This window comes from Staurois parvus, unplaced genomic scaffold (assembly GCF_062004578.1).
Source record: "Staurois parvus isolate SC_StPar_1 unplaced genomic scaffold, SC_StPar_1.0 ptg000014l, whole genome shotgun sequence".
Taxonomy (NCBI): domain Eukaryota; kingdom Metazoa; phylum Chordata; class Amphibia; order Anura; family Ranidae; genus Staurois; species Staurois parvus.
This window is the reverse complement of record NW_028317810.1, coordinates 5,366,705-5,394,409: the sequence shown is the minus strand read 5'-3', so window position 1 is coordinate 5,394,409 and position 27,705 is coordinate 5,366,705. Positions and strand designations below refer to the sequence as shown.

The window sequence follows — 27,705 nt, the reverse complement described above, 5'->3', positions numbered from 1 at the left end:
GTGCCAAGTCCTGCTGGAAAATGAAGTCATCATCCCCATAAAGCTCGTCTGCGGAAGGGAGCATGAAGTGCTCCAAAATCTCCTGGTAGACATCTGCGTTGACCCTGGACTTAATGAAGCACAGTGGACCAACACCAGCAGATGACATGGCTCCCCAAATCAACACAGACTGTGGAAACTTCACACTGGACTTCAAGCATCTTGCAGTGTGTGCCTCTCCATTCTTCCTCCATACTCTGGGTCCTTGGTTTCCAAATGAGATGCAAAAGTTGCTCTCATCAGAAAATAGGACTTTGGACCACTGAGCAACAGACCAGGTCTGTTTTTCTTTAGCCCAGGTAAGGCGCTTCTGACGTTGTTTGTTGTTCAGGAGCGGCTTGACAAGAGGAATAGGACATTTGAAGCCCATGTCCATGATCTGGCTGTGTGTGGTGGCTCTTGATGCACTGACTCCAGCCTCAGTCCACTCCCTATGAAAGTCCCCAACACTTTTGAATGACCTTTTCCTGACAATCTTCTCCAGGCTGCGGTCATCCCTGCTTCTTGTGCACCTTTTTCTTCCACACTTTTCCCTTCCACATAACTTTCTATTAATGTGCTTTGATACAGCACTTTGGGAACATCCAACTTCTTTTGCAATTACCTTTTGAGGCTTGATGGTTTTCTGCACAACTGTCGGGTCAGCAGTCTTTCCCATGATTGTGATTCCTACTGAACCAGACTGAGAGACCATTTAAAGGCTCAGGAACCCTTTGCAGGTGTTATGGCTTAATTAGCTGATTAGAGTGGGACACTTTGAGCCGAGAATATTGCAGCTTTTCACAATATTCTAATTTTCTGAGATTGTGGATTTGGGGTTTTCATGAGCTGTAAGCCATAATCATCACAATTATGGCAAATCACGACTTGAACTATCTTGCTTTGCATGTAATGAGTCTATCTCATACATTAGTTTCACCTTTTAAGTTGCATTACTGAAAAAAATGAACTTTTGCCTGATATTTTAATTTTTCGAGTTTCACCTGTACTTCAAACATGCGTGTTCATATTTTAAAGAAGCATTCAGGGGCATAAAAAAAGCCCCAAACCTGCATTCAGAGAGGAGCATTTTATGCACATATGCCTTTAAACATGCACTTAATCAATCCAGTGGCTAAAATAAATAAATATTCTAGCTAATAAAATGATTTTATGTACATATGGTTCTAAATGCCAACCACCTGTAAACGTGCATAAACATGACCAACAATTCATCAAAAGAAGCATTTTTTTTTTAAGCTGGCATTTTCTGCTAGCTCTTGACAGAAAGATCCAGTGTAGAGAGCAGCATTTTATTACGCTTGTGTACATGAAGCCTAATTGTGCACCATTTTATCTGATTGTGCCAGAGAATAATGAAAAACACAACATTGTCACCTTGACCCTCGGGAAATCTACCACCGGGAGCTGGCCTTGGTGCTGATCTTCCACTGGCTGGAGGAGCTGAAAGAAAAGGTTATTGAAAGCATATATATATTTCAAAATAAATTATTAACAAATAAAAGAAAATGTCCATACACATAATTTAATACAGCCCATAAAAAATGTACTTTGAAAGGTTTTTAAAGGCTGTTATTAAAAAGTAAAACACAGCAAAAATATATATATGTCTACATATAAAACTTGAGAAAAAGGTAAAAGGGATCATCTTTACTTAATGCATTAGAAGGAGCTAAATGCTATAACCCCTAGAAATGAATCGCAATTCAAATGTTACTTGTCTGAATACTGGAAACAAAACAATTGCTGTGTATTCGTCCATAATTAGTGCTTTCTGCACTGCTTTATTAAATAATTATTGGACTGTCTACATCCTAGGTGAAAAAAACAATGGGACAGTGGTTCAATAACCTAAATTAGGTCCCACAATACATTTTTGGGATCCCCAAACAGTAATACATGATGTTTATTAATTTGTATAAATGCCACATTTTAGGGTCCCAACGAATAGGCAACAGTTGGAGGCTCCTAAAATCTTAGCTTGTTAAATAGGAAAATGGCAAAAAAGGCAAGGGGCATCGGATCTAGGTGCATATCTGTCTATGTATACTTTTCTTTGTAGCTCAGATTGCTTTACGCTTGTCTTTGGTTCTCTTTTACAGATCCTGACATTGGTTTATATGCTGTGACTGTGTCACATTTTTGTTAAATACTGTTATTAAAGTGTTACTAAACCCACAACAGTAAAATCAGTCTATATATGCAGCAAAGCATGCTTGTTATACTCACTGTGGAACCTAAGGGGTTAATACTCTGCATTGTGTAAAAATGCTGTTTGCTCCTGACTTCTCTGATCCTCCCCTTCTTCTAGTGTCCCCTCTTATCTCCTGATAAGACGTATCATGTGGAGACACTCTGCAGTTTGGTGAGTGCATGTGATCAGCATAGGGTAAATCAGCACTATCCAGACAGATGTCAGGGGTTTTGCATCCTCCTACAGCAGAATGAAAACTCCTCCCACAAGCTTTAAAGTAGTTTTTACGTCTTAAGGTTTTTTAACTTCATGCATTCTATGCATGAAGGTAAAAAAACCTTCTGTGTGCAGTATCCCCCCAGCACCCCCCCAGTACTCACCTAAGCCCCCTCTCGAACCAGTGAGTCTCGGCTATCCCGGGACTCCCTCTTCTCATTGGATGAGACTCTGCATTGTGTAAAAATGCTGTTTGTCAATCACAGCCAGTGAGCCAATGAGAAGAGAGAGGGGGCAGGGCAGAGTCACGGCTCTGTGTGTGAATGGACACTTGGAGCAGTGGGTGCGCCCTTAGCAAGCTACTTGCTGTGAGGGCAACTGATAGGAAGGAGGGGCCAGGTAAGCCTGCAAGTGACCCGAGAAGAGGAGAATCCAGGTTGCTCTGTGCAAAACCACTGCACACAGTAGGTCAGTATAGACATGTTTGTTATTTTTTCCTTAAATAAAATAAGCCTTTAAAATCACTTTAACCAGTGCTCTGCTGAACACTGATAGAAGTCACAAGACTGCTCTAACTGCTGATGAGAAAAGGTATTTACCAGTTTATATTTACTAAAATATTTGCATTTCCGTGTTCTGTGTACTGTGGGAGACCAGATATAGTGAATGCAGGACCCTGGGTTTAGTAATGCTTTTAGAATGTTAATTTTACTTAATTATCCATAATTATGAGAGAAATGCTTGTCTAATCATATAACATTACTAATAAACATATGAGAGTCATACAGTCCCTCATTCTGTCATGGTCTACCTACTGTGTACAGTCAATAGAGTTGTACCTTGCTGAGCAGACTGTAGGTTGGAGCTTTGGTTTGCAGGAGGAGCAGGTCTAGCAGCCTGAGCAGACGGAGGACGTTTACCACCTGAAAAATCAATTACAGATATACATTTTTAACTTTACAAAATATTTTCAGTTCACTTTAACTGGCTTATAAGCTTCGTACACCCCTGCCAGACAGAATAAACAGGTCCATGATCATTAATGATCAGAAATATGGCATGGTAGGTTCTCTATTTCCACTTCGCTTCTGATAGAATTAGGGCTTTTTTTCAGCAGGAATGTGGAGACACCTCCGGTACTGAATGTATGTCATGGCAAAGGAAGTTGGGTGTGCTGGGGGGTCTATTGATGCTGGCTGCTGGGGATCTATTGTTGGGATGAGGGGTCTATTGTGCTGGGGAGGTCTATTCTTGCTAGCAGAGGATCTATTGTTTGCTGAAGGGGTCAATTGTTGATGGGGTGGATCTACTGTGGAGAGAGGGGTATATTACTGCTGATTGTTGGGTCTATTGATGCTGGCTGAGGGGAGATCCATTGTTTCACGGGGGATCTATTGTTGCAGGAGGGGGTCTATTATCGCTGGTTACATGGGATTTATTTTACTGCTTTTCTTGTTATCATTAACAAATTCTATACAAATTACTTTGCACCACAAAATGACACTTGGTTCTGTATTTTCCAAAAGGGCTGTACTGGGAGGGGGTGGAACCAAGGAACAGTGCTCGGAGGTGGGTAGTGGGGCAGAAACAAGGGGTGACTTGGAAAGGGAGAGTTCCTGCACCTATTGTCTCAGAAAAAAAGCCCTGTATAGAATAATTATGGCACTGAATCACAATGGAAAGTCATATTTTTGGTTTTCCCTGCTGTAACCAAGAGACCAACGTAAAATTAAAATGTAAAAGACTGACTGGCTCACATTCTTGCCTCTCATGGTTTCAAAGACTGATGTACGCTCCTTTACTTGGCTACTCATATATGATATGATAGACAGCCCAAATGGTATGGACCTGACAGCGGGGGGGGTTTACACCCAATCCAGTGGTTGCTGCCCGATTGCTTCCACAGACCCCACACACACGCACTCCCGCCATGTATTCCGAGCTCCTTTTGCTTATCTACGGACTTGGGGCCAACATGGTGGGTTCCAGTGGGTAGAGGGGAAGGAGAAGAGTGGACACACATCCGCTCTCCTCCCCTTATCGCTGTGACCCAGAAAACGACAAGTATGACATCACTTCTAGGTCATCGTTGTCACTTTCCCCGGCTAGAATAGCTGGGGAGAGATGTATTGCAATGTGATCTGCATTGCGATGCGTCTAGTGGAGCCCAGAGGAGACATGCAGGATCATTTAGACCCTGCATGTCTCATTGAAGAGAACCTGTCACTTAAAAATCACCACATAGGGGACTTGGTGTCTCCTATGTGATGAAAAAAAAAGTTAAGTAAAAAAAAAATTAAAAACTAAAAAGTTACACCCAAGCACATATCTACCATCCCCAAAAAATTTGAGGACCCCCACATATACGAACATAAACGCATGAGTCAGGGGCACCTACGTGTGAAAACATCGATTGCTATACATGTTAGCGAGAGCAATTCTAGCACAAGACCTCCTCTGTAACACTAAAACGAATATATATATATATATATATATATATATATATATACAGTCATGGCCGAAATTGTTGGCACCCTTGATATTTCTCCAGGAAATCATGTATTTCTCACGAAACGTATTGCATTAACACATGTTTTGCTATACACATGTTTATTCCCTTTGTGTGTATTGGGACAAAACAAAAAAAGGGAGGAAAGAAAGCAAATTCGACATAATGTCACACAAACCTCCAAAAATGGGCTGGACAAAAGTATTGGCACCCTTTCACAACTGCGGATAAATAAGAATGTTACAAGCATGTGATGCTCCTGTAAACTCACCTGGGGCAAGTAACAGGTGTGGGCAATATAGAAATCACACCTGAAAGCAGATAAAAAGGAGAGACGTTCACTTAACCTTTGCATTGTGTGTCTGTCTGTGCCACACTAAGCATGGACAACAGAAAGAGGAGACGAGAACTGTCTGAGGACCTGAGAACCAAAATTGTGGCAAAATATCAACAATCTCAAGGTTACAAGTCCATCTCCAGAGAACTAGATTTGCCTTTGTCCACAGTGCGCAACATTATCAAGAAGTTTGCAACCCATGGCACTGTAGCTAATCTCCCTGGTCGTGGACGGATGAGGAAAATTGATGAAAGATTGCAACGCAGAATAGTCCGGATGGTGGATAAGCAGCCCCAAACATGTTCCAAAGACATTCAAGCTGTCCTGCAGGCTCAGGGAGCATCAGTGTCAGCGCGAACTATCCGTCGACATTTAAATGAAATGAAACGCTATGGCAGGAGACCCAGGAGGACCCCACTGCTGACACAGAGACATAAAAAAGCAAGACTACAGTTTGCCAAAATGTACTTGAGTAAGCCAAAAGCCTTCTGGGAAAACGTCTTGTGGACAGATGAGACCAAGATAGAGCTTTTCGGTAAAGCACATCATTCTACTGTTTACCGAAAACGGAATGAGGCCTACAAAGAACAAAACACAGTACCTACGGTAAAATATGGTGGAGGTTCAATGATGTTTTGGGGTTGTTTTGCTGCCTCTGGCACTGGGTGCCTTGACTGTGTGCAAGGCATCATGAAATCTGAGGATTACCAAAGGATTTTGGGTCGCACTGTAGGGCCCAGTGTCAGAAAGCTGGGTTTGCGTCCAAGATCCTGGGTCTTCCAGCAGGACAATGACCCCAAACATACGTCAAAAAGCACTCAGAAATGGATGGCAAAGAAGCGCTGGAGAGTTCTGAAGTGGCCAGCAATGAGCCCAGATCTAAATCCCATTGAACACCTGTGGAGAGATCTTAAAATTGCTGTTGGGAAAAGGTGTCCTTCCAATAAGAGAGACCTGGAGCTGTTTGCAAAGGAAGAGTGGTCCAAAATTCCGGGTGAGAGGTGTCAGAAGCTTATTGATGGTTATAGGAAGCGACTGATTTCAGTTATGTTTTCCAAAGGGTGTGCAACCAAATATTAAGTTAAGGGTGCCAATACTTTTGTCCAGCCCATTTTTGGGGTTTTGTGTGACATTATGTCATATTTGCTTTTCTGCCTCTGTTTTATATTTGTTCCAATACATACAAAGGGAATAAACATGTGTATAGCAAAACATGTGTTAATGCAATACCTTTTTTGTGTGAAATACTTGATTTTCAGGAAAAATATCAAGGGTGCCAACAATTTCGGCCATGACTGTATATATATACACATATACAGAGAGAGAGAGAGAGAGAACAAACTGAAGTTTGTCGCCATTTCACAGGCGCATGCAAATTTAAGGTTTGACATGTTGGGTATCTATATATTCGGCACAACCTCATCTTTTATATTTGGGTAATTTATTGCTTTTCTTTGCCCTAAAATTCACTCTAGTATATTTTTTACTGAAATTTTTTTTTGCGGCAATATTGTGTGACAGAAAAAATTTGTAACTACCACTATCTTATTCTTTAGGGTGTCTGCTTTCAGAAAATATATGTTTGGGGGTTTTGAGTAATCTTCAGGCCTAAAATGATTTTTTAAACACGTGTGCAAAAAATGCAAAAACGGCTCTGGCAGCGAAAGGCCTAAAGGCTATGTCTACCTTTTAGAAAAAAATAAATAATAGCTGCACATATATTTGCAGAAAAAAATGTGCATTTATTATTTTTTTGCAAATGAGCCAGCAAAACATTGCAGCCAGGATTAGCCCATCAGGCAGATTACTCACACTTTTTCCTGTACTACATACTGCACTGTTTGTAAACAAATTACGCCAAGCAGGCATAACAAATCAGAAGTAGGAAATGTTTAAAGTAATTGTTTTTCCACTTTTATGTTGTTGTTCAAGCCACAACCTCAAAGTGAGTAGTAATTTATATAATAATAATATAAATTATAGGACATAATGTGAAAGTCACGTGACGTGAATACATAATCATGTACTGTTTCATGGTATCAAGGAGACCAGCGGATACCGAGATGTTTCTTTACATTATTGTACAAACACTAGTACTAGTTATTAGAATAAACAAGATTTTCGTGTGGTGTGTGCATACTGGCTATTCCTGATAGTTGTGGCAGCGCTGTAAATCTGCCATCAGTAGTCCCAGTCTGGGTTGAGGAACTCATTCCCAATTGTGAAGCCTTAATTTAACAAACACTCAATGATATCCTTATTCTCCAAAAAGAATCTATACACATCCATTACTTAATGATACTGTACGATATATCTAGATATAGGAAGGGAGACAGCTAAAAAAAACGACCGATTAAGATGGTTTTACTGGCACCACATCCTCTATTTAGGACACTGAAATAAATCAATTCCCTAACAAAGAAAAACTAATATTATTTTCAAGGTACCACACCATAAATGAAAAGAACTTTCCAAATATTTATTGTACAAAATCATGAACATTTCAAAATGGACAGCCTTGAAATATTGATAAAAGCACAACAGTCTAATCACGTGCCAGCCATGATCATTTACATCCCATAATAATCATTGGGAGAAAAAAGAGGTTTTCTAATCAGTCATCTCCGACGAGTTTCACAGAACAAGCCTGTTTTTTCAGGGAGAGCTGGCATTTATTTTTCTATTGCAAAAACTAATACAGCTTACGGACAATTCCAAATGGAATACATGTTGGAAGGACCCAGGTTGCTCAATGAGGTAATAGGGCTCAGGATTATAAGACATTCATGGGTAGATCAGTATCCCCATATCAATTGCCAACGCAATAAAGAAGATCAGCATGGTGATAAACTCATTGCTGTCCTTCAGCAAAAAAGGGGGGGGGGTACCTAAGGTTCCTTGTTCAATCTCTCAGTAGGTCCTGTGATCATAGATTACAGCGGTCCTCTTGTGTGGGTCAGGTGGATTAGGCCATATGGTACTGTAATCTTTTTTTTCAACCCTCCTTGTAATATTCTCCATGAGCTCCTGAACCTCACCTTTCCCCCACCTCATTTCTATTTGGTTGGAATGAGCAGTGCATTATAGTTGCAGGCATGTGTACTGCTCTATGCACACTTCAAATCCCATATTCCATAGTCAATATAGAGCCCTTTCCCCACTATGACGCTCCATCCCTCCCATCATTCCCAGTATATGCCTCTTCCACCCACTCCTGCTAGTTGCCCAGTCTACAGTGCAGAAAGAGCAGCTGCCAGGAGACTGGGCTGTCACACTCTGTGTGAGCACTCCCTCCTGGAGCTCCAAGTACACCTACCTGCTCATATGGCACGGTCCTGAGACCTGGTATGGATGAATGAATGAATCACCAGTTTTTTTATTTTTACAAACATAACAAAGGAGCTGGGAACTGTCATTTTCTGACAATCTAAACACCTTTTCTTTGTAAATGTCAGTGTTGCTGTTGTAAGTTGTATATACATCACCCAGATGTGCCACTTCACAGTTGGAGCATTCCTCAGACATGTTACTTAATGGAGTTATGCATTCTATTTCACTTTAAGCATTACAAAAATCACTGTTTCAAGCCAAATTAGATTCTCTTATTTTATTTTAATTTTTTTTTGCTTTTGTACCTGTTAACCGTGACAGTGCTCAGCCCTGACCCCGTGCCATTTCTTTAACCATTTAAGCTTTTGTAAATATTACCCCCTTCATGATGAGGCCATTTATTTGCTATTCAGCACTGCACTACTTTAACTGGTGATTGCGTGGTCATACAATGCTGTACTCAAAATAAATTTACATCATTCAAATAGAAAAATATTCTTTTGGTGGAATTTGATCACCATTGGGGTTTTTTTATTATATAAATAAAAAAGACCAAATACTTTAAAAAAAAAAAAAAAAACAGTATTTACTTTCTGCTGTAAAATATATTCAATAAAACAAATCAAATTTCTTCATAAATTTAGGCCAAAATGTATTCTGCTAGGGATTGGGATTCTGGGTGCTCTTATGGTAAAGAGCATTTGGTTGTTGTTTTTTTTACTGTTTGTATTTACCATGCTTTACTTTGTTTTTGTATTACTGTGTTATGTGGTAACCATGTACCGTTTTGTAATATTTTTTGTATCTTCTGTTTTGTGTTTCAAAACTTTTTCAATAAACTCAGATTGAATAATGTATTGAAAATGTATTCTACAACATAGTTACATAGTTAGTCTGGCTGAAAAAAGACAAAAGTCCATCCAGTTCAACCATTAAAAAAAAAAAAAAAGTTATAATCCTATTACCCACAGTTAATCCAGAGGAAGGCAAAAAATCCCAGCAAAGCATGATCTAATTTGCTCCTGCTGGGAAAAAAAATTCCTTCCTGATCCCCCGAGAGGCAACCAGATATTCCCTGGATCAACTTTACCTATAAAATGTTAGTATCCAGTTATATTCTGTGTATCCAAGAAAGAATCCAGGCCTTTTTTAAAGAAATCCACTGAGCTGACCAGAACCAACTCTTGAGGGAGTCTATTCCACATTGTCACAGCTCTCACTGGGAAGAAACCTTTCCATGTTTGGAGATTAAATTTATTTTCCTCCAGACGTAAAGAGTGCCCCCTTGTCCTCTGTGATGACCTCAGGGTGAATAGCTCTACACCGGGTTCACTATATGAACCACTGATGTATTTATACATGTTGATCATATCCCCCCTTAATCTCTTCTTCTCAAGAGAGAATACATTCAGTTCCTCTAATCTTTCCTCATAGCTGAGCTCCTCCATGCCTCTTATCAGTTTGGTTGCCCTTCTCTGTACTTTCTCCAGTTCCCCAATGTTCTTTTTGTGAATTGGTGCCCAAAACTGAACTGCATATTGCAGATGAGGTCTTACTAATGATTTGTACAGGGGTAATATGATCTCTCTCTCTGGAGTCTATTCCTCTTTTAATACAAGAGAGAATTTTGCTTGCTTTAGAAACCGCAGCTTGGCATTGCATGCCAATATTAAGCTTGTGATCTACCAGAACTCCCAGATCCTTCTCCACCATTGATTCCTCCAGTTGTACCTCCCCTAGTATGTATGATGCATGCATATTCTTAGCCCCCAAGTCTATAACCTTACATTTATCAACATTAAACCTCATTTGACACATAGTTGCCCAATTAAACAGTGCATTGAGGTTGGCTTGTAAGTTGAGGACATCCTGTAAGGACGTTATTCCACTGCACAGCTTGGTGTCATCTGCAAAGACTGAAATGGGATTTTCAATGGCAATCATACTCAACCATTTCTAACCTTTCACCACTCTATACTCTGGCTAAATGAAAGCATCTGATTTTGGAACATAGGCACTAAATTGAATCACCAGTCACTGAAGAGATCCAAAGCAGATAACGATCTAATCTTGAATCTTTTAAATAAGGTAAATACATAATGACTTCACACTTTTTTTTCCCCATGTTACAGTGATGCACACAACATGCATTCACAATCCACTTATGCCAGGATTAACGAACACGTTTCTTACAACATGTCTTTGGTTAACAAAGTCCCAATAAGTGTATATTTAATGATTTGCGCATGTCTACAAACTATGATACATATACTGGAATTTTTTTTTATACTAGTAATGGCGGCGATTGGTGATTTATAGTGGGACTGTGATGGTGAAACTAACTGACAATTTGTGGGAACTGACTGTAACTGACATTTTCAGTAACACTAATACAGTGATCATGGCTGGGATCTGCTGACAAACTCCCACTGTGTTAAATCATAGGGGAGTAGGCAGGCAGGGCGCAAAAAACCCAGAAACAGGCAGCGACGTACAGGTTCATCGATGTGCCTGTAGGAGCCGCCCCGCCACAGTATGTGTACTATGGTGGGTTGGAAAGTGGTTTCTAATAATACTTTGCCTAAGAGCCCAGAAAATGTCCAGAACTGATTTTTAACATTTGACTCTCCTTGACTTCAATGAGGTTTGGGTTCAGGACTCAAACTTTCATCATATTTGCCAAACCCATGTGATCAGATGGACTGATATCTTGGGAAGAATAAACTGGCTAGGTTGGATCCTGTTATCTAATCTATCTTATCTTTTCTGATTACAACATGATAACAAAGAGTGGAGCTTTTGTACGCTTACCTATTTCTTACTATATATGCCCAGTTACCCTGTACCCCCCCATCCTGTTTTTCACCACCTGTTCCAATCATTAAATGGAAACAGTGCAGCTACTTACAGAAGCACATGACGTAATATTTTTAGTTTACAACATCTATCTATTGCCTGCATTTAATTTATTCTTATTTACTGTATTTATTTTTAAATTTCTCTTGGTTTATTTATCCCTGCAGCCAAACTTCACAGGCAGCTTGGGTTAGACAATTGAGAGAGCTTTCACTTCCCCCTCCTGCTGTATAACTGGAATAAAAAAAGGAATTGTATGCTTGGAGCATTCTGCAAAAGCATGGTGGGAAAACAGCCAACTGTGAAAGTCACTTGCTCAGGTACCTACACTAAAATAGCGAATCAGTTAAAACCAAGTTTATATTGTACAGATGAGATATATCTATCTATCTATATACACACACAGTATCTCACAGAAGTGAGTACACCCCTCACATTTTTGTAAATATTTTATTCTATCTTTTCATGTGACAACACTGAAGAAATGACACTTTGCTACAATGTAAAGTAGTGAGTGTACAGCTTGTATAACAGTGTAAATTTGCTGTCCCCTCAAAATAACACACAGCCATTAATGTCTAAACCTCTGGCAACAAAAGTGAGTATACCCCTAAATGAAAATGTCCAAATTGGGTCCAATTAGCCATTTTCCCTCCCCGGTGTCATGTGACTCTTTAGTGTTACAAGTTCTCAGGTGTGAATGGGGAGCAGTTGTGTTAAATTCTGTGTTTTCGCTCTCACTCTCTCATACTGGTCACTGGAAGTTCAACATGGCACCTCATGGCAAAGAACTCTCTGAAGATCTGAAAAAAAGAATTGTTGCTCTACAAAAAGATGGCCTAGGCTATAAGAAGATTGCCAAGACCCTAAAACTGAGCTTCAGCATGGTGGCAAAGACCATACAGCAGTTTAACAGGACAAGTTCCACTCAGAACAGGCCTCGCCACAGGCCTTCACACAATATTGTTCAATATTGTATGCTAGTACATACCTTTTTATATACACACACACATATATCTGTATATATTAATCTTTAGAATGGATTTATGGTATTCCCACAAAAAGTATTTTTTTTAATATTGTTTTGTTAATATTTGTATATTGTGGATTTTTTTTCCTTAGCTGTACTAGTAGTAAAAGCCTAACAGGTTCATTTAAAAATGTTATAATTTTTGTTTAATTTTGCATTAAACAAGTTTCCTAGAGCAATGTTCTTTCTGCTTACACAAGTAATAAAAATATGTTAAACACAGATAATGGAATGCTGTTAGCCAAAGATAAGGAGATCTTAAAAACTTAAAATCTAATTAAACAGCAAAGGAGAGTAAAAAAAAAGAAATATTAAATAAGAAACAGTCTAAACACAAGTCTGAAAAAAAATCATACATGGCTGAGCACTGGAACTATTTACAAGAACTGTCAATAATGAACATGGTTTTTCAATGCCCAGTGAAGGGCAGCTCCTCTGGAAAGTCTGGAACTGTGTAGAGTAATGTGTAAGAAATGTACTGCATACAGTCTAATGTAGTAGTAAACCTAACAAACTTCCCTGGTTACATTACATTTACCCTTACAGAAATCAGGGCAATTAAACTATGAATCTGATGAAAAAATTAACAACTGATGTAAAAATGATCAACAGATCCAAAGAAATCTAGGGGCAGGGGGTAAGAGCAGACCAGGCTGCGTGAGGGGGAAGGGGCTTTATCGTATACAATACATTAGGGTAGTGGTCCTGAATGACAATACTTCATCATTCAATAATCAGCTGTGATTGAATGCCATTTAATTCCAACATATGCAGAATAAAAGATCCAATGCATGTACTTTTTCATATGTACAATTTACTTTTAAACACTTTAGTAGTGTACTGATTAGTCATATAGTGTAGATACAGCCTGGTGCCGGCTATATCATTATGCCATTCAAGGACATTTATAGATGAGACTATGGTTAATCCTTTTTCCCCTTAGTTTCAAGTACTGGGACTGCTACACCACTTCCTATTACCAGAGTAGATCCAATTCTATTGACAGCAGAGGAACCTGGGACCTGTAGTCATAAAGCCTACTAATTGAACTACAACTACTAGAGATCTGGGGAATCAGAAGGTATCTGGGAAAGGAGAGACATTTTACAGCAAGGAACTGGCTCACTCTATTGGTGCAAGATTCGGAGCACTGGGGGACTGCCGTTCTCCTCCAGAGATTGTTGACTACTACTGCGGGACTTTGCATACCAGTTTAGCACAGCAGATACACTGATAGCCACACCGGGATTGCATCAGCTTCTCTGCACCGGGACTGTCACTATCCACTCTTCAACTAGTCATCTCTGCTTGCCGCGCTGACAGGCTGTAAGATGGTAACTCTTCACTTCTCTGCAAACAGCAAAGAGCCTGTACTAGGAGGCAGTGCTATTCATGGGATTGGTGAGCAAGTGAATGCCCAACCTCTTTCTAACAACACGAGACACTGCATTCAGACACCTTTACACTCCAGTACCAAGATATCTTTACTTTGAGCATTTACCACAGCCTGTTATCTTCCTTGAATTACTGTTACTCACTACTGTATATGGGCCCCACCATTGCTAGCAGGAGACAACAGCTACTATATATATATATATATATATATATATATATAAAAATTTAATAATTCTTTGAATTTCCTATTGTGACTCTGGTGGCCCAGAGGGAGCTGCTATGTCAACATGTCAAGCCTTTTCTTCCGCCTCCTGCTGCTGGTATTGCAGTTACAAAGTAACATTTGTGACCATTTAGTGACATAGTTTCCAGAGTTACCATTTGTGACCATATAATCTGTTAATTGTTGCTATTTGGTTATTTCCATTTTATTTTTGTTTTGATTGTATGCGTTAACTGGGGATGCGACTCCTAAAGCGTCATTCTGTGGTCTACTCTTTTGAAGGAGCTTAATATAGAGGTGTTACTAAAGAATCGTGTCTTTTGCATTATTATTTCATACTGTTGAAATATGTCTGAACCCAGAGTGTCAGAAGAGGCAGTTCGAAATGTTTGTATTGCAGTTTGTTTTTTATGTTACTGAAATTTAAAGGATAAGTTCACCTTTTAGACACGGAATGTATGTGCAAGCAGATACTCTGACTGGAAGCTTCAATGAACTACCACGGCGCTCCACAGCGGCTATGGAAACATGTTACATGTTCCACCTGTTTTAGATATGTTCACCAAAGGTGAACATATCCTTTAAAGTGTTCCACAATAGCCTCTAAGGGCATAAATCTTTTTACGTAGTAAAACTATCAGTGACATCATCACTGTTTAGCAAACAGCTGTGGAAGGGACCCAGCAGGTCCAACTACAAAAGGATGCCTGTAGAAAGATAACAGAAGGCAGATACAAGACATAGTGCTCAAGGAGAGAACAGCCGTGATCTGTCTTCATTATGGGAAATTGATATGTTGGATTTTGTACAGCACAGGGTTAAAAATGTTTTAAAAATCTGTAATGTGAAGGTTTTTCTAATAAATTTTTCTGATTAACAAAAGGAAACTGTGCTTATCTAGTCAATTGTGGTCACTGAAATAAATGTATTCATGGACTATGTAAACTAAAGAAATAAAACAAATTAGTATAAATGTGGCCATACATAAAGGGATCATATTTTAAAGCAATGAATTATCAGACCTTTAGAAAATTATCATCTGAAAATGGAGCTAAACACTTTCAATTAACATTAACTATTTTTAATCCCTCTGCAGTTAGCATTGGTAAATAGTTAGGAATATATATTATATTTGCTTGTTTTAAAGCACACCCTCATGCCTGAATGCCTAGTTAAGGGCAGATAAATTCTAGGAAGTAAATGCTACATGTACCATCTGCCCTTACTCAAAATGGCCATGGCTAAAAATGCTAAGGGGGTATTTGTTTTTATTTTTTTAAGTGATTTCTCAACAAAATAAAGCATGGAGACATGGGTGAAGGGTGAGTTTGCTCTGAAAATAAAAATTATTCAAATGAAGTTTTCAGTTTGTGGTGCTCAGACACAGTTTAGTTCCACATTAACTGCAAGTCCAATATTTAGAGTATGTTTGGCAGCCTCTCAACTACTGCTTGATGTGCAGCACATGGTAGTACCTATTCATAACTTAAAGCAGAGTTCCAGTCACACTGTGAAAAAATAAAAGTCAGCAGCTACAAAAACTGTAGCTGCTAACTTTTAAAAAACAGCCACTATTCCACAGTGTCCTCCCCGCAGCCCGTTTCACCAGCCACCTGGAGTTCCAGGCACTGGCACCTTTAGTGCGGGCACCCGGCTGTGACAGCTTATGGCTTCACAGCCGGGTGCCCACTGCAAATGCACGAGTAGCGCTGCACTTCCTGAATGGCCCCATAGTCTTCTGGGACCTGTCACGTGTCCCAGAAGACTACGGGGAGGGAGAAGGGAGGACGACTTCCGTTTCCAATCACCTAGGCGATTGCAGTGGAAGTGGGAGCGGGTACCTGTCAATTTCAGGTAACCGCTCCCCAAAGGTACCAATCCTTAATGGAGAGCGGGGGACCAGTCTTTAAAGAGGAACTTCCCCTTTTGGGTGGAGCTCTGCTTTAAAGATACTTTAATAAAATGCAAACAAACCCTTTCAACAAATCAATTATATAGATTATATATGCTGGCTTCCACAGTTCTATCAGTACAATTGCTGGGATATTATCACACAACTCAAACAAAAAACAGTAGTAATGTATCAAATCGTAGCCATTGTATGGTCATTTGATTGTTATTAAAGCGGAGCTTCACTCAAAAGGAGAAGTTCCATTTTAAGGCTTTGTCCCCCACTCTCCGTTAAGGATTGGCACCTTTGGGGAGAAGGGAGGAAGCGGGTACCTGAATTTGGCAGGTGCACGCTCCCACTTATGCTGCAATCACCTAAGCGATCGGAAGCGGAAGTTGTCCTTCCCCCATCCCTCCCTGTAGTCTTCTTGGACACATACAGCAACAGGTTCTAGAAGACCACAGGACCATTCACAAAGAACAGCACTACACGTGCTTGCGCAGTGGGCACCCGGCTGTAGAGCAGCAAGCTGTCACAGCAGGGTCCGCACACTGAAGATTCCGGCGCCAAGGAGACAACCCAGCCAGTGTGAGAACACCGCAACAGGCGAGTGTCCATATTTTAAAAGTCAGCAGCTACAGCTTTTGTCAGTCAAAAAAGTACAGTTTTTGTAGCTGCTGACTTTAATTTTTTTTAATTCCCACTGGACCTCTGCTTTAAGGAGAACTACAGACCTGTAAAAATGATTGTTGTGTAGTGTAAATTATCTGCGAGATATAAAGATTAAACAATGAAACCTGGATATCACTGTCATGTAAATTAGTAAACAGTTCCACTTACATCAGATAACACAAATTGAGTTTTGTGCTAATTTTAGACAAGTCTTATCCTATTAAAAAATGTGCTGCCTTGTGTAGCAGCACTGCAAGCAAATTGTGATTTTGATGGTTTGCAGGTTGTCAGAAACCATAATCAAACAAATCAATTTTTTTTCAGAGGATTATGCTGGAAGCTGCAGGCATGTTTTTCCAGCAGGCTGCCTGTTATCAGAGATTTTATCTCAGCATACAATTTATGTTTCATCTCTAAACAAACACATAATTATATTGCTACCACCCTTGCAGGACTGCATGTGAAAGGGGTTTGGGGGTAAATTCTACTTTAACATCCAAGTGGAATTATAAATGTTAATGTTGGCTAAGTGCATCTTTATTAAGAAAATTTAACTATTGTGAAAAGTGTGTTCAGAATTGGAAACAAGCATTATGCAATACTTATAAAAAGAAATTCAAATTTAAGTTGAAATAAAATGGATTTATTTGTTTTGTGTACTGTATATTTTGTCTATTCCAGTCATGCACTGGTTTACCAAAAGCTAGAGGATATTTCCCATTTAATATCTCTCATTTGGCTACTTGACATTAATTTTTTTCCTTGTTTGATTAGCTATCCAGCATCACTAGTGCGGGTGTATATACACTATATTGCCAAAAGTATTGGGACAGCCCTCCAAATCATTGGATTCAGGTGTTCCAATCACCTCCATGGCCACAGGTGTATAAAATCAAGCACCTAGGCATGCAGACTGCTTCTACCAACATTTGTGGAAGAATGGGTCACTCACAGAAGCTCAGTTAATTCAAGCATGGTACCGTGATAGGTTGCCACCTGTGCAATAAGTCCATCCGTGAAATTTCCTTGCTACTAAATATTCCACAGTGAACTGTTAGTGGTATTATAACAAAGTGGAAGCAACTGGGAACAACAGCAACTCAACCATAAAGTGGTAGGCCATGTAAAACGACAGAGTGGGGTCAGCGCATGCTGAAGCGCACAGAGCCCAGAAGTCGCCAACTGTCTTTAGAGTCAATAGCTGAAGACCTCCAAACTTCATGTGGCCTTCAGGTTAGCACAACAGTGCATAGAGAGCTTCATGGAATGTGTTTCCATGGACCAGTAGTTGCATCCAAGGCTTACATCACCAAGTGCAATGCAAAGCATCAGATGCAGTGGTGGAAAGCACATCGAGCAGTGGAGAAGCGTTCTCTGGAGTGACAAATCACGCTACTCTGTCTGGCAATCGAATGGATGTGTCTGGGTTTGGCGATTGCCAGGAGAACAATACTTGCCTGACTGCATTGTGCCAGGTGTAAAGTTTGGTGGAGGGGGGATTATGGTGTGGGGTTGTGTTTCAGGGGTCGGGCTTGGTCCCTTAGTTCCAGTGAAGCATACCAAGACATTTTGGACAATTTCATGCTCCCAACTTTGTAGGAACAGTTTGGGGATGGACCCTTCCTGTTCCAACATGACTGCACACCAGTGCACAAAGCAAGGTCCATAAAGACATGGGGTGAACAAATTTGACTGGACTGCACAGAGTCCTGACTTCAACCTGATAGAACACCTTTGGGGTGAATTAGAGCAAAGACTGTGAGCCAGGCCTTCTTGTCCAACATCAGTGCCTTACCTCACAAATGTACTTCTGGAAGAATGGTCAAACATTGCCATAGACACATTCCTAAACCTTGCTGAAGCTGTTATAGCTGCAAAGGGTTGGCCAACTTAATATTGAACCCTATGGATTAAAACTTTTGGCAATAAAGTGTATGTCAAATTCAGGATAGCTCCTTCTGAATTCCCAGCCTCACCAATCTGTACCCCCTTTATGATACATGATGCACCAAAAATGATGTTAAAATCTCTGTTCTACAGTAATAGAGAAATGATTGACTATCGCTCAGTAAGTATTGTCTTTATGTGTATAACCTATTCTGCTTTTTATTTTATTTTTTTTTATTTAAATATTTATTAATTTTTCAGATAAACAAGTTATACGAACCCACTCATTAAAACCTTAGCTTATTATCAAAACATTTATCATTTCACCCCCCCCTCCCCCTACCTATTTACCACCCATCCCCCCCATCCAATCCCTGACCCCTTCTGCTCTGCATTTTCCTGTTCACTTCTGGAGATCATAATCCCTATAAAAGAAGAACAAAATATGTTTCCATATTATTCTATGTAAATCCCCCATAACCTCTAAGGCTAGCCTTGACTTTTTGAATTCCTCCAATTTGTTCCATCTTGTATAGTGACTCTCCATCGTATCTTCATTCAAATGATAAAGTTCCTCCAATTTACGTATTTGATCCACCCTATGCACCCAGTCTTTTATTTTCGGCACCTCCTGTCTCCTCCAATAGTTGGGTATCAGTCCCTTTGCTGCAGTCAATTAGTACGATAAACCAGATTCTTTGTATTTTTTAACTGGAAGCTTAGTACTATGAAAAAGGCAAATCTCTGGATCTACTAGAATATCAACCTCTGTAATTTTCTGAATCAAGCTTACTATTTTCCCCCAATACTCTTGTATTTTAGAACACTCCCACCATATGTGATACATTGTGCCTCTACCTCCACATCCACGTCAACATAAAGGTGAATTATCTCCACTCAATCTGTGTGCCACACTCTTGCCAAACACTTATAATTAATTTCTACCTTCTGCATATTTATATTTCCGTGGATTATTCTATATATTTTCCTCTGTTTTTCCGCATCTATTGTAACTCCTATTTCTCTTTCCCATTTTTCTATATATGGAGGACTTATATCTGCGTTTATTTCAGTGAGAATCTTATATATTTTAGAGGTTCCGTGTTTCCCATCTCCCTGTTTACCTAACAAGTGCTCAAAAGGATTCCATTCCTCTCTTATTCTTAAAGGCTTTGAAAGTTTTCCTATAAAGTGTTTCAATTGAAAATAACGCCACTCATCCATTCTCGTAAAAACTTCTTTTTTTCCAATTCCTTAAGTGATCCTATTTCCTCTCCCACCATTATATTCCTTAATTGTGCATCTTCCTTCTTAATCCACTTCCCTGTGATACCTTCTTTACCCAGGGGGAAAAACTCTGTGGACTTTAAGGGCATTAACAATGAATTAAATTCCGATCCCATCTGTTTGTGTAAAACATCCCAAACTCTTAAAACATTAAATGTGAACAAACTTGTACTGTCTGCTAATCCTCTGTATTGTGGAGGTAAGCATACAATTCCACTTACTTTAGTATTACTTAGTATATTTTCTATTTTAACCCAGCTTTTCCCCTCTGCATTATATGTCCAGTCTCCCCATTATTACTGAGTTATAATATCTTTTTTAAATCTGGGACTCCCAATCTTCCTTTCTCTTTATTTCTACATAAAATTTCCAGGCTTATTCTCGGTTTTTTATTCCTCTAAATAAATCTTATTAACATTTTTTTAATTGATCTAAAGTATACTTCTGGTAGTTTAATTGGTATCATTTGAAATTTATATATTATTTTTGGAACAATCACCATTTTTATCAAGTTTATACGACCTACCCATGATGGGGTTCCCCCTCCTAATTTCCTTAGTTCATCCCTGATCTCATTTAACAATGGGATATAATTCAATTTATACAAGTTCTTGGAGGATACAGTTAATTATTTTCCTAGATATTTCAATTATTTTTCGCTCCAAACAAAGGGAAATTCCTCCTGTAACCTATTTTTCTCTCTATTTGGAAGAATTATGTTTACAATTTCTGTTCTTGTTGGGTTAATTTTTAAATTTCACATCTCTCTATATTCTTTAAGTGATTTCATTAAATTTGGCAGTGATATCCTTGGGTTTCCCACATAGAACAGCATGTGATCTGCATAAGCTGCCACCTTACTGTATACTCTGTATCTCCTATCCAAATTACTTTTATGTCTATATTATTCCTTTGTGTAGCCAAAAAAGATTCCAATGATAAAACATATAGCAATGGAGACAAAGGGCATCCCTGTCTAGTTCCGTTCTGCATCGCAAAATACTCTGACAATTCCCCATTAACCATGATTGCTGCAGAGGGTTGATTATATAATTTCCTTATCCACTCTCTCATTCTAGGTCCCATCCCCAATACTTTCAATGTATCCAACATATATCCCCAATCTACTCTATCAAATGCCTTTTCCGCATCGATAGAGAGTACCACCACAGGGATTTTCTCTTTCCTACTTTTTTGTATGAGAAACAGAGATCTCAGTCCGTTATCTCTACCCTCTCTCCCTGGGACAAAGCCTATTTGGTCTATGTGTATCCATTCCAACATTAGGTCTTTCAACCTGTTTGCCAGAACTTTTACATATAGTTTGGTATCTGTGTTTAATAAGGAAATTGGTCTGTAACAAACAGTGAGTATCATCTTTACCTTCCTTATGTATGAGAACTACATGAGCTTGTAGGAATTCCCTCCTCATTTCCTTCTCTCCTCCCAATGCATTCATATATATCCTCAGTTTAGGTATTAATAATTCTTTATATTTTTTATAATATTTCACTGTGTATCCATCAGGTCCTGGACTTTTCCCAGCTATAGTGCTCTTTAATGCTAAGTGTATTTCCTCCTGCGTCATTGCTGATTTTAGGGATTTTAATTGCTCCTCACTTAAATTTTGGTAAACCTGCCTTTTTTAAGTATGTCTGTCTTTTTTCTATTTTTCCTACTTCATCTTTACTTATGAAGCTGTGGGGAATAATCTTATATAGCTTATTATAATATTCTTTAAACACTTTAGTTGAATACATTAATTCTCCTTTGTGGTCTCTTATTTTCTCTATATAGTTCCTAGATTTTTTTTTTCTCTGAGCCCTCATTAAATACTTTCCTGGCCTATCTCCCCATCTGTATCTCTCACTTATTTTATTGAACACTCTTCTCTTATCTTCTTCCAGAAATTTATTTAATTTTTCTCTTTTATTTATTACCCTCTGCATAATCTCTTTTGTTACTTTATGTTTATGTATCTGCTCTAACTCACAGAGTTCACTAAGAAGCGTGTTTATTTTTTCTCTTCTTTCCCTCTTCTTTTTTGCTCCAATCGCTATCAGGATTCCTCTAATATAGGCCTTATAAGCCTCCCACACTGTTGCTACAGACACTTCCCCAGAATCATTTTCCTCAAAAAATTGCTCTAATTCTTTTTTTATTCTTTGATCCACCTCTGAATCCTGGAGAAGTGTCTCATTTAAGGGTGATCGTCCAATATTGACATCACTTCTATTTTTACTTTGACCAGAGACTGGATAAATCAATGGACCAGCAATATATAATCCAGTCTTGAATACATCTCATGTACATGAGAATAAAATGTATAGTCTCTGTCCTTCATGTGCTTAAATCTCCATATATCTACAAGTTCACATTGGTATATCATTTTTTTCAAGGATTTCAGAGACCTACTACCATTTCTCTGCACAGGGGACGTCATATCCATCTGGGGATCCATGCAGAGAAATTAATCACCTGCCACAATTAAATTGCCTTTTTTGAAATCCATTAACTTCCTCAGAGTATTTTTTAGAAATACCTCCGGTTTCTTATTCGGGCAATAAATATTTGCTAGTGTACAGTCTATTTACTGTAATTTTCCCTTCAGAAAGAGAAATCTCCCTTCCGGATCTACCAATCTGTCTTCCAGTTTAAACCTTATATTTTTCGCAAAACCTATTCCCTTACGCACATTTAATTGGGGAATCTGCATAAAACCACATTGGAGAATATCTGGAATTTAATTTCACATCTGATTCTTGCACCAAATGTGTCTCCTGTAAAAAAAACACTGCAGAAAATCTATGTTGAATTTCTTTAAAAATCCCAAATCTCTTCCCAGAGCTATTTAACACTTTAACACAGGGGTTAAAATTTCGAGTCCAGACCTACTAGCCAGTCACAAAACTTACTCTCCACCAGTTTCCCCACCCAACCTTGCCCAGGTCCGCCCCCAACCCCACCCCCCGCCCGTTCCCCCAACCACGCCACCTTAAAGCTTATGAAATTACATTTTTCTTTAGAATAAAGAGTACAAAATATAAAACTGTACACAGTAATGTATATCCCAGCTCCCCTGTACTCCATTATAGTGATATGACATGTATACAGTAATCATTACTGTATACATGTCATATCACTATAATGGAGTACAGGGGAGCTGGGATATACATTACTCAGTAATGTATATCCCAACTCCCCTGTACTCCATTATAGTGATATGACATGTATACAGTAATGTATATCCCAGCTCCCCTGTACTCCATTATAGTGATATGACATGTATACAGTAATGTATATCCCAGGTCCCCTGTACTCCATTATAGTAATATGACATGTATACAGTATGTATATCCCAGCTCCCCTGTACTCCATTATAGTGATATGACATGTATACAGTAATCATTACTGTATACATGTCATATCACTATAATGGAGTACAGGGGAGCTGGGATATATATTACTCAGTAATGTATATCCCAACTCCCCTGTACTCCATTATAGTGATATGACATGTATACAGTAATGTATATCCCAGCTCCCCTGTACTCCATTATAGTTATATGACATGTATACAGTAATGTATATCCCAGCTCCCCTGTACTCCATTATAGTGATATGACATGTTGTATACAGTACTTACTCCTAGTCCCTCCGAGTCCCCCGCGGTGGTGGAGAGGGTGTCTCCTCTCAGAGGAGCTGAAGAAGCCGGAACCAGAAGTTGTAAACCGGAACTCGGCTTCACAATGAGGCTTGGGCAGGTGCAGTCGCTCCATGCTTCATCTGTGCTCGCTGCTCGCCACAGAGGAATTTCTCCTCGTATTTAGCGAGCGGCTTTTTCAAGCCCTGCTTTAACATTATGTCACAAAATGAATCTCTTCCATTCTTCTCCTCTCCATACCTCTATCTTCCCCTTCTCTTCTCTCTTACCTCCACATCTTCCCCTTTGATCTCGAGGATTTCTCCAGACTGATGTTTCTCCCACTATTTTGCAGAGTCTTAAACTACCTATCCCCTCCCCATACCCTCCTCCCACCCTCCCGTCCCTCCTCCACCTCTCCTCCCTCCCACTCCTCTCCCTCCCCCGCCCCCCACATCTCCCTTTAGGCTTACATTTTGCCTATGATTCATTTGTGTTCCTAACCCCACCTTTGATTCAGCTTTTAAGAAGAAGAAGATCTGACCATGAACTTTTCCCCAATACGCGTGTCTCATCCTCCGTGTCCTGCCATACTCTAGTAAACTTCAAAGATCAAAAGAGGGAGGCAGAAATGGAGGGAGAGAGAGAGAAAAAAAAAAGGGGAGAGAACCCCCTCTCTCCTATCTTATTCCTCTTTACTATTCCTACTCTCTATTTCTCCTTAGAGCTGCCTACCTCCCCTCATTTTCTGTAGCCCACATTTCTCCTTCTTCCTCCCAACCAGGGATATTTATTTTCTGTATATCAAGTCTCTCACAAAAGTCTCTCAGATCTTCGGGGAATCTTAGTCTTGCTGAACATCCATTTCTCCATCCGATCAAACACGCTGGAAACCCCCAGCTATATCGAACATTCTGTTTTCTCATCTGTTCCAGTAACGGTTTCAAAGTTCTCCTTCTTATTAATGTTTCCGCTGCTAAATCAGCAAAGATCTGTATGTTTATTTCTCCATATTTTATTATTGCTCTTCCTTTTATCTTCTTCCAAAGCTCTTCTTTATCCCGAAAATTATGGAATTGCACTATTACATCTCTTGGCTTTTCCTTTCTATCTTCTTGTATATATTTTTCTATTCTATATACTCCCTCCATTTTGAGAGGATCTGTTCTAGTTCTATCCATTATAGTATTCAGCATTCTCGTTATTATTCCCGTGAAATCTTCTCCTAGGGAGATCTCTGGAAAGCCTTGTATCCTTAGATTGCATCTCCTATCCCTATTCTCCTGGTCTTCCAATTTATTTAACAGATTTCTTTGTTCTTTTCTCATTTCCATCACCCTTTTTTCTAATTTCTGTATAATTTGGGCATGTTTATCTAGTTTTTCTTCCATCTCCTCCACCCTTGATAATATTTGCCCCAGATCTTTATGTAATTTCGCCAGTTCCGGTTTTAGGGATCTTTCAAGTCCTTTAAACATTTCTGCTATTTCTGCTTTAGTAGGCATCTGTGAGCTCTACTCTTGTTCTTCTACTTTATCCATATCCACTTCTTCTTCTCTTCCATATGTTGACTACTTTTAGCTATTCCCAGGGATAGTCTGGAACATTCCCCGTTGTTTTCCCTCTCACCTCTTACACTTATTCCCTGTTGTCTCTCAGGAGTCTGCTTCTCCTGTGAGGGTATATATTTTTAATTGACCCTGTTTGGGAAGCCTTAGACCCTCCTCCCTTTGATACTTTGTTTTTCATGATGTCAGGGACTATTTAAATTTTCCGCAGTTCTGGTTGGGGGGGGGGGGGATTTTTGATTTGATATCAAAGTTTGTTGTCTTCCATGGGTATCCACCTCTCAGTTCTTTTCTTCCTTTTTCTCTCCCCCCACTCCCGAACTGATCTACCTTGGTCCTCTTCTTCTAGGTCTTTATCTGTTTTACATTGTCCTCCTTCTGATTTTCCTCTAAGACCCCCTGGGTGAACCCCTCCTCAGTTTCAACATATAGTTCAATACATACAGTTCAGTTCCCATGCAATATATTAATCTCAGTACTTTTGCCGCTCTTATCCCCAATACTGCTTTTCCCCCGTATGAGATCTGTCATATATGAATAAAAGGGCTTCTCTGAAAAACATTTCCCGCACTCCGAACAAGTATACAACTTCTACTCCGTGTAAGATCTCTGATGTGTGTGAAGACTAGGCTACACTGAAAAGTATTTCCCACACTCAGGACAGACATATGGCTTTTCACCTGTGTAAGATCTCTGATAAATGTTCAAGTCTAGACTTATCTGAGAAAACATTTCCCACACTTAGACCAGGGATATAGCATCTTCCTCATGTGAGGTCTCTGATATATATGCAGGCTGGACTTCTGTGAAAAACATTTCCCGCACTCTGAACAAGGGTATGGCTGCTCCCTCTTGTGTTATCACTGGTATATATAAAAATAGGACTTACATGAAAAACATTTCCCACACTCCGGACAGGTATGCAACTTCTGCTCCGTGTAAGATCTCTGATGTGTGTGAAGACTAAGCTTCACTGAAAAGTATTTCCCACACTCAGGACAGACATATGGCTTTTCACCTATGTAAGATCTCTGATATATGTAAAGTCTAGACTTATCTGAGAAAACATTTCCCGCACTTTAGGACATCTCTTCCTTTACTCCAAGTGAGGGGTGAGGCGGCTCCAGGTACTCTCTTCTGGGGAACATTGCAGTTGACATTCCCCTCACACAATGAGTGGATTGCAGGGGGGGTTCACCCAGTCCGTTTCCGCGTGTCTCCAGCTGCCACAGTCCTGTGAGCAGGAGGAAGAGAGCCGTCGTCTCCCTTGCTCCAAGAAATGCTGGCTTGCTCCTCTGCCTCCCAGAGATCCCTTGCGGCAGATCACCTGATTGCCCGGCGTCCACTGAGCTCTGGGGAACACACAGCATCGGGCTGAGAGCACAGGAAGACCCGCCGTGATGGCCGCCACTCCCGGAGGTCCTCGGTCCATGCCAGGCCGGCCCCCCCTCTCCCCGGCTAGTCTCTCCAGGGCTTCCTGCACATCTCTCCCCTTCTCGGCAGGACACTGGAGGTGCTTGGGAGTCAGGAGACCTCACATCAAGCTCCTACTGCAAGCCATGGTCAGGCTCCTTCCTGGGTGTGGTCCCCTGATATTCTGCTTTTTATGAGCCAGGAAAAAAAAAAAAACAAAACACCATGCCATAATTTCCTATGACGAAACATGCTCGGCGATAACGTCCGGTTTGATTACACTTCTGCCACCAGAAATACATGGTGGCCATCTTTAATTAGGGAAACTGATGGTATTCTAAGGCTAACATTGCTGGTGAATATGTAAGTTAATTTCTTTTGTATTTTTAATAAACAATCGGTTCTTTCACTTAATGCAGTAGGATTCTTTTACTTCTTCCATATTATTGAATATAGAGCATTTTTTTTAACTTAGCTGGGATAACCACTAAAAACTGGGAGAACAGCAGGATAGAGCCTTTTTGGAGTACACAGAAGCCACAGCACCCAGGATAGAACAATATAGGTTGTTTCCAGGGGCGGACTGACAACTCATGGGGCCCCCGGGCAATAGGGGATCATGGGGCCCGTGTCCTCGTCCGCACTCAAACCACACCCAAAACAGCCTATGAAAGGTACCAGGGGCATCTCATGGGGCCCCCTACTGACCCCGGGCCCTCGGGCAGTGCCCGAGTACCCGAATGGTCAGTCCACCCCTGGTTGTTTCTGACTCTCTTGTTCACACAAGAAGTCAAAACCTTCTGGTGAGTGCAGTGTGGTATCTATGTACATCGGGTCTGCTGGAGAGGACACATTGTGGAGCACTATCCTGTCTTTGTGGTTCATTTTAAAGCACTGTGTTTGAGGATTGGTACTGACTTTTCAATTGATCATTAATTGCACTGGACTTTATTAATGCACTACAATTTTCTATATTGATGGTTTATGATATTGCACATGATATATAAATTTACATTTTGATGGTTTGCTAAGCACTGTTACCCATAGGTTTAGGTGAGGCTTATATTGAAGCTCAGAAAGTATGGTTGACATAAATAAGCATGTATATATTACCAACACGTCAATGTGTTTTTATAATCTAATAAATGGTAAAACCATCTACATGCTTGTCTTTTGTCATAGAGAAAGGAGTACTTTCTGTGAACTCCATTAGCA

At 39.8% G+C, this 27,705-nt stretch overlaps 1 protein-coding gene across 1 annotated transcript in view; it reads right to left on the bottom strand.

Annotated features, from left to right (window-relative positions):
• The window catches only part of RPH3A (rabphilin 3A), a 395,508-nt gene that overhangs the window by 80,630 nt on the left and 287,173 nt on the right, over positions 1 to 27,705 (bottom strand). Inside the window, exons 9-10 of the mRNA XM_089677017.1 lie at positions 3,289 to 3,372; positions 1,417 to 1,482 (exon numbers count right to left, since the gene is read on the bottom strand). Of these exons, the coding sequence (XP_089533143.1) occupies positions 1,417 to 1,482; positions 3,289 to 3,372 (150 nt within the window). The remainder of the gene's footprint in view (positions 1 to 1,416; positions 1,483 to 3,288; positions 3,373 to 27,705) is intronic.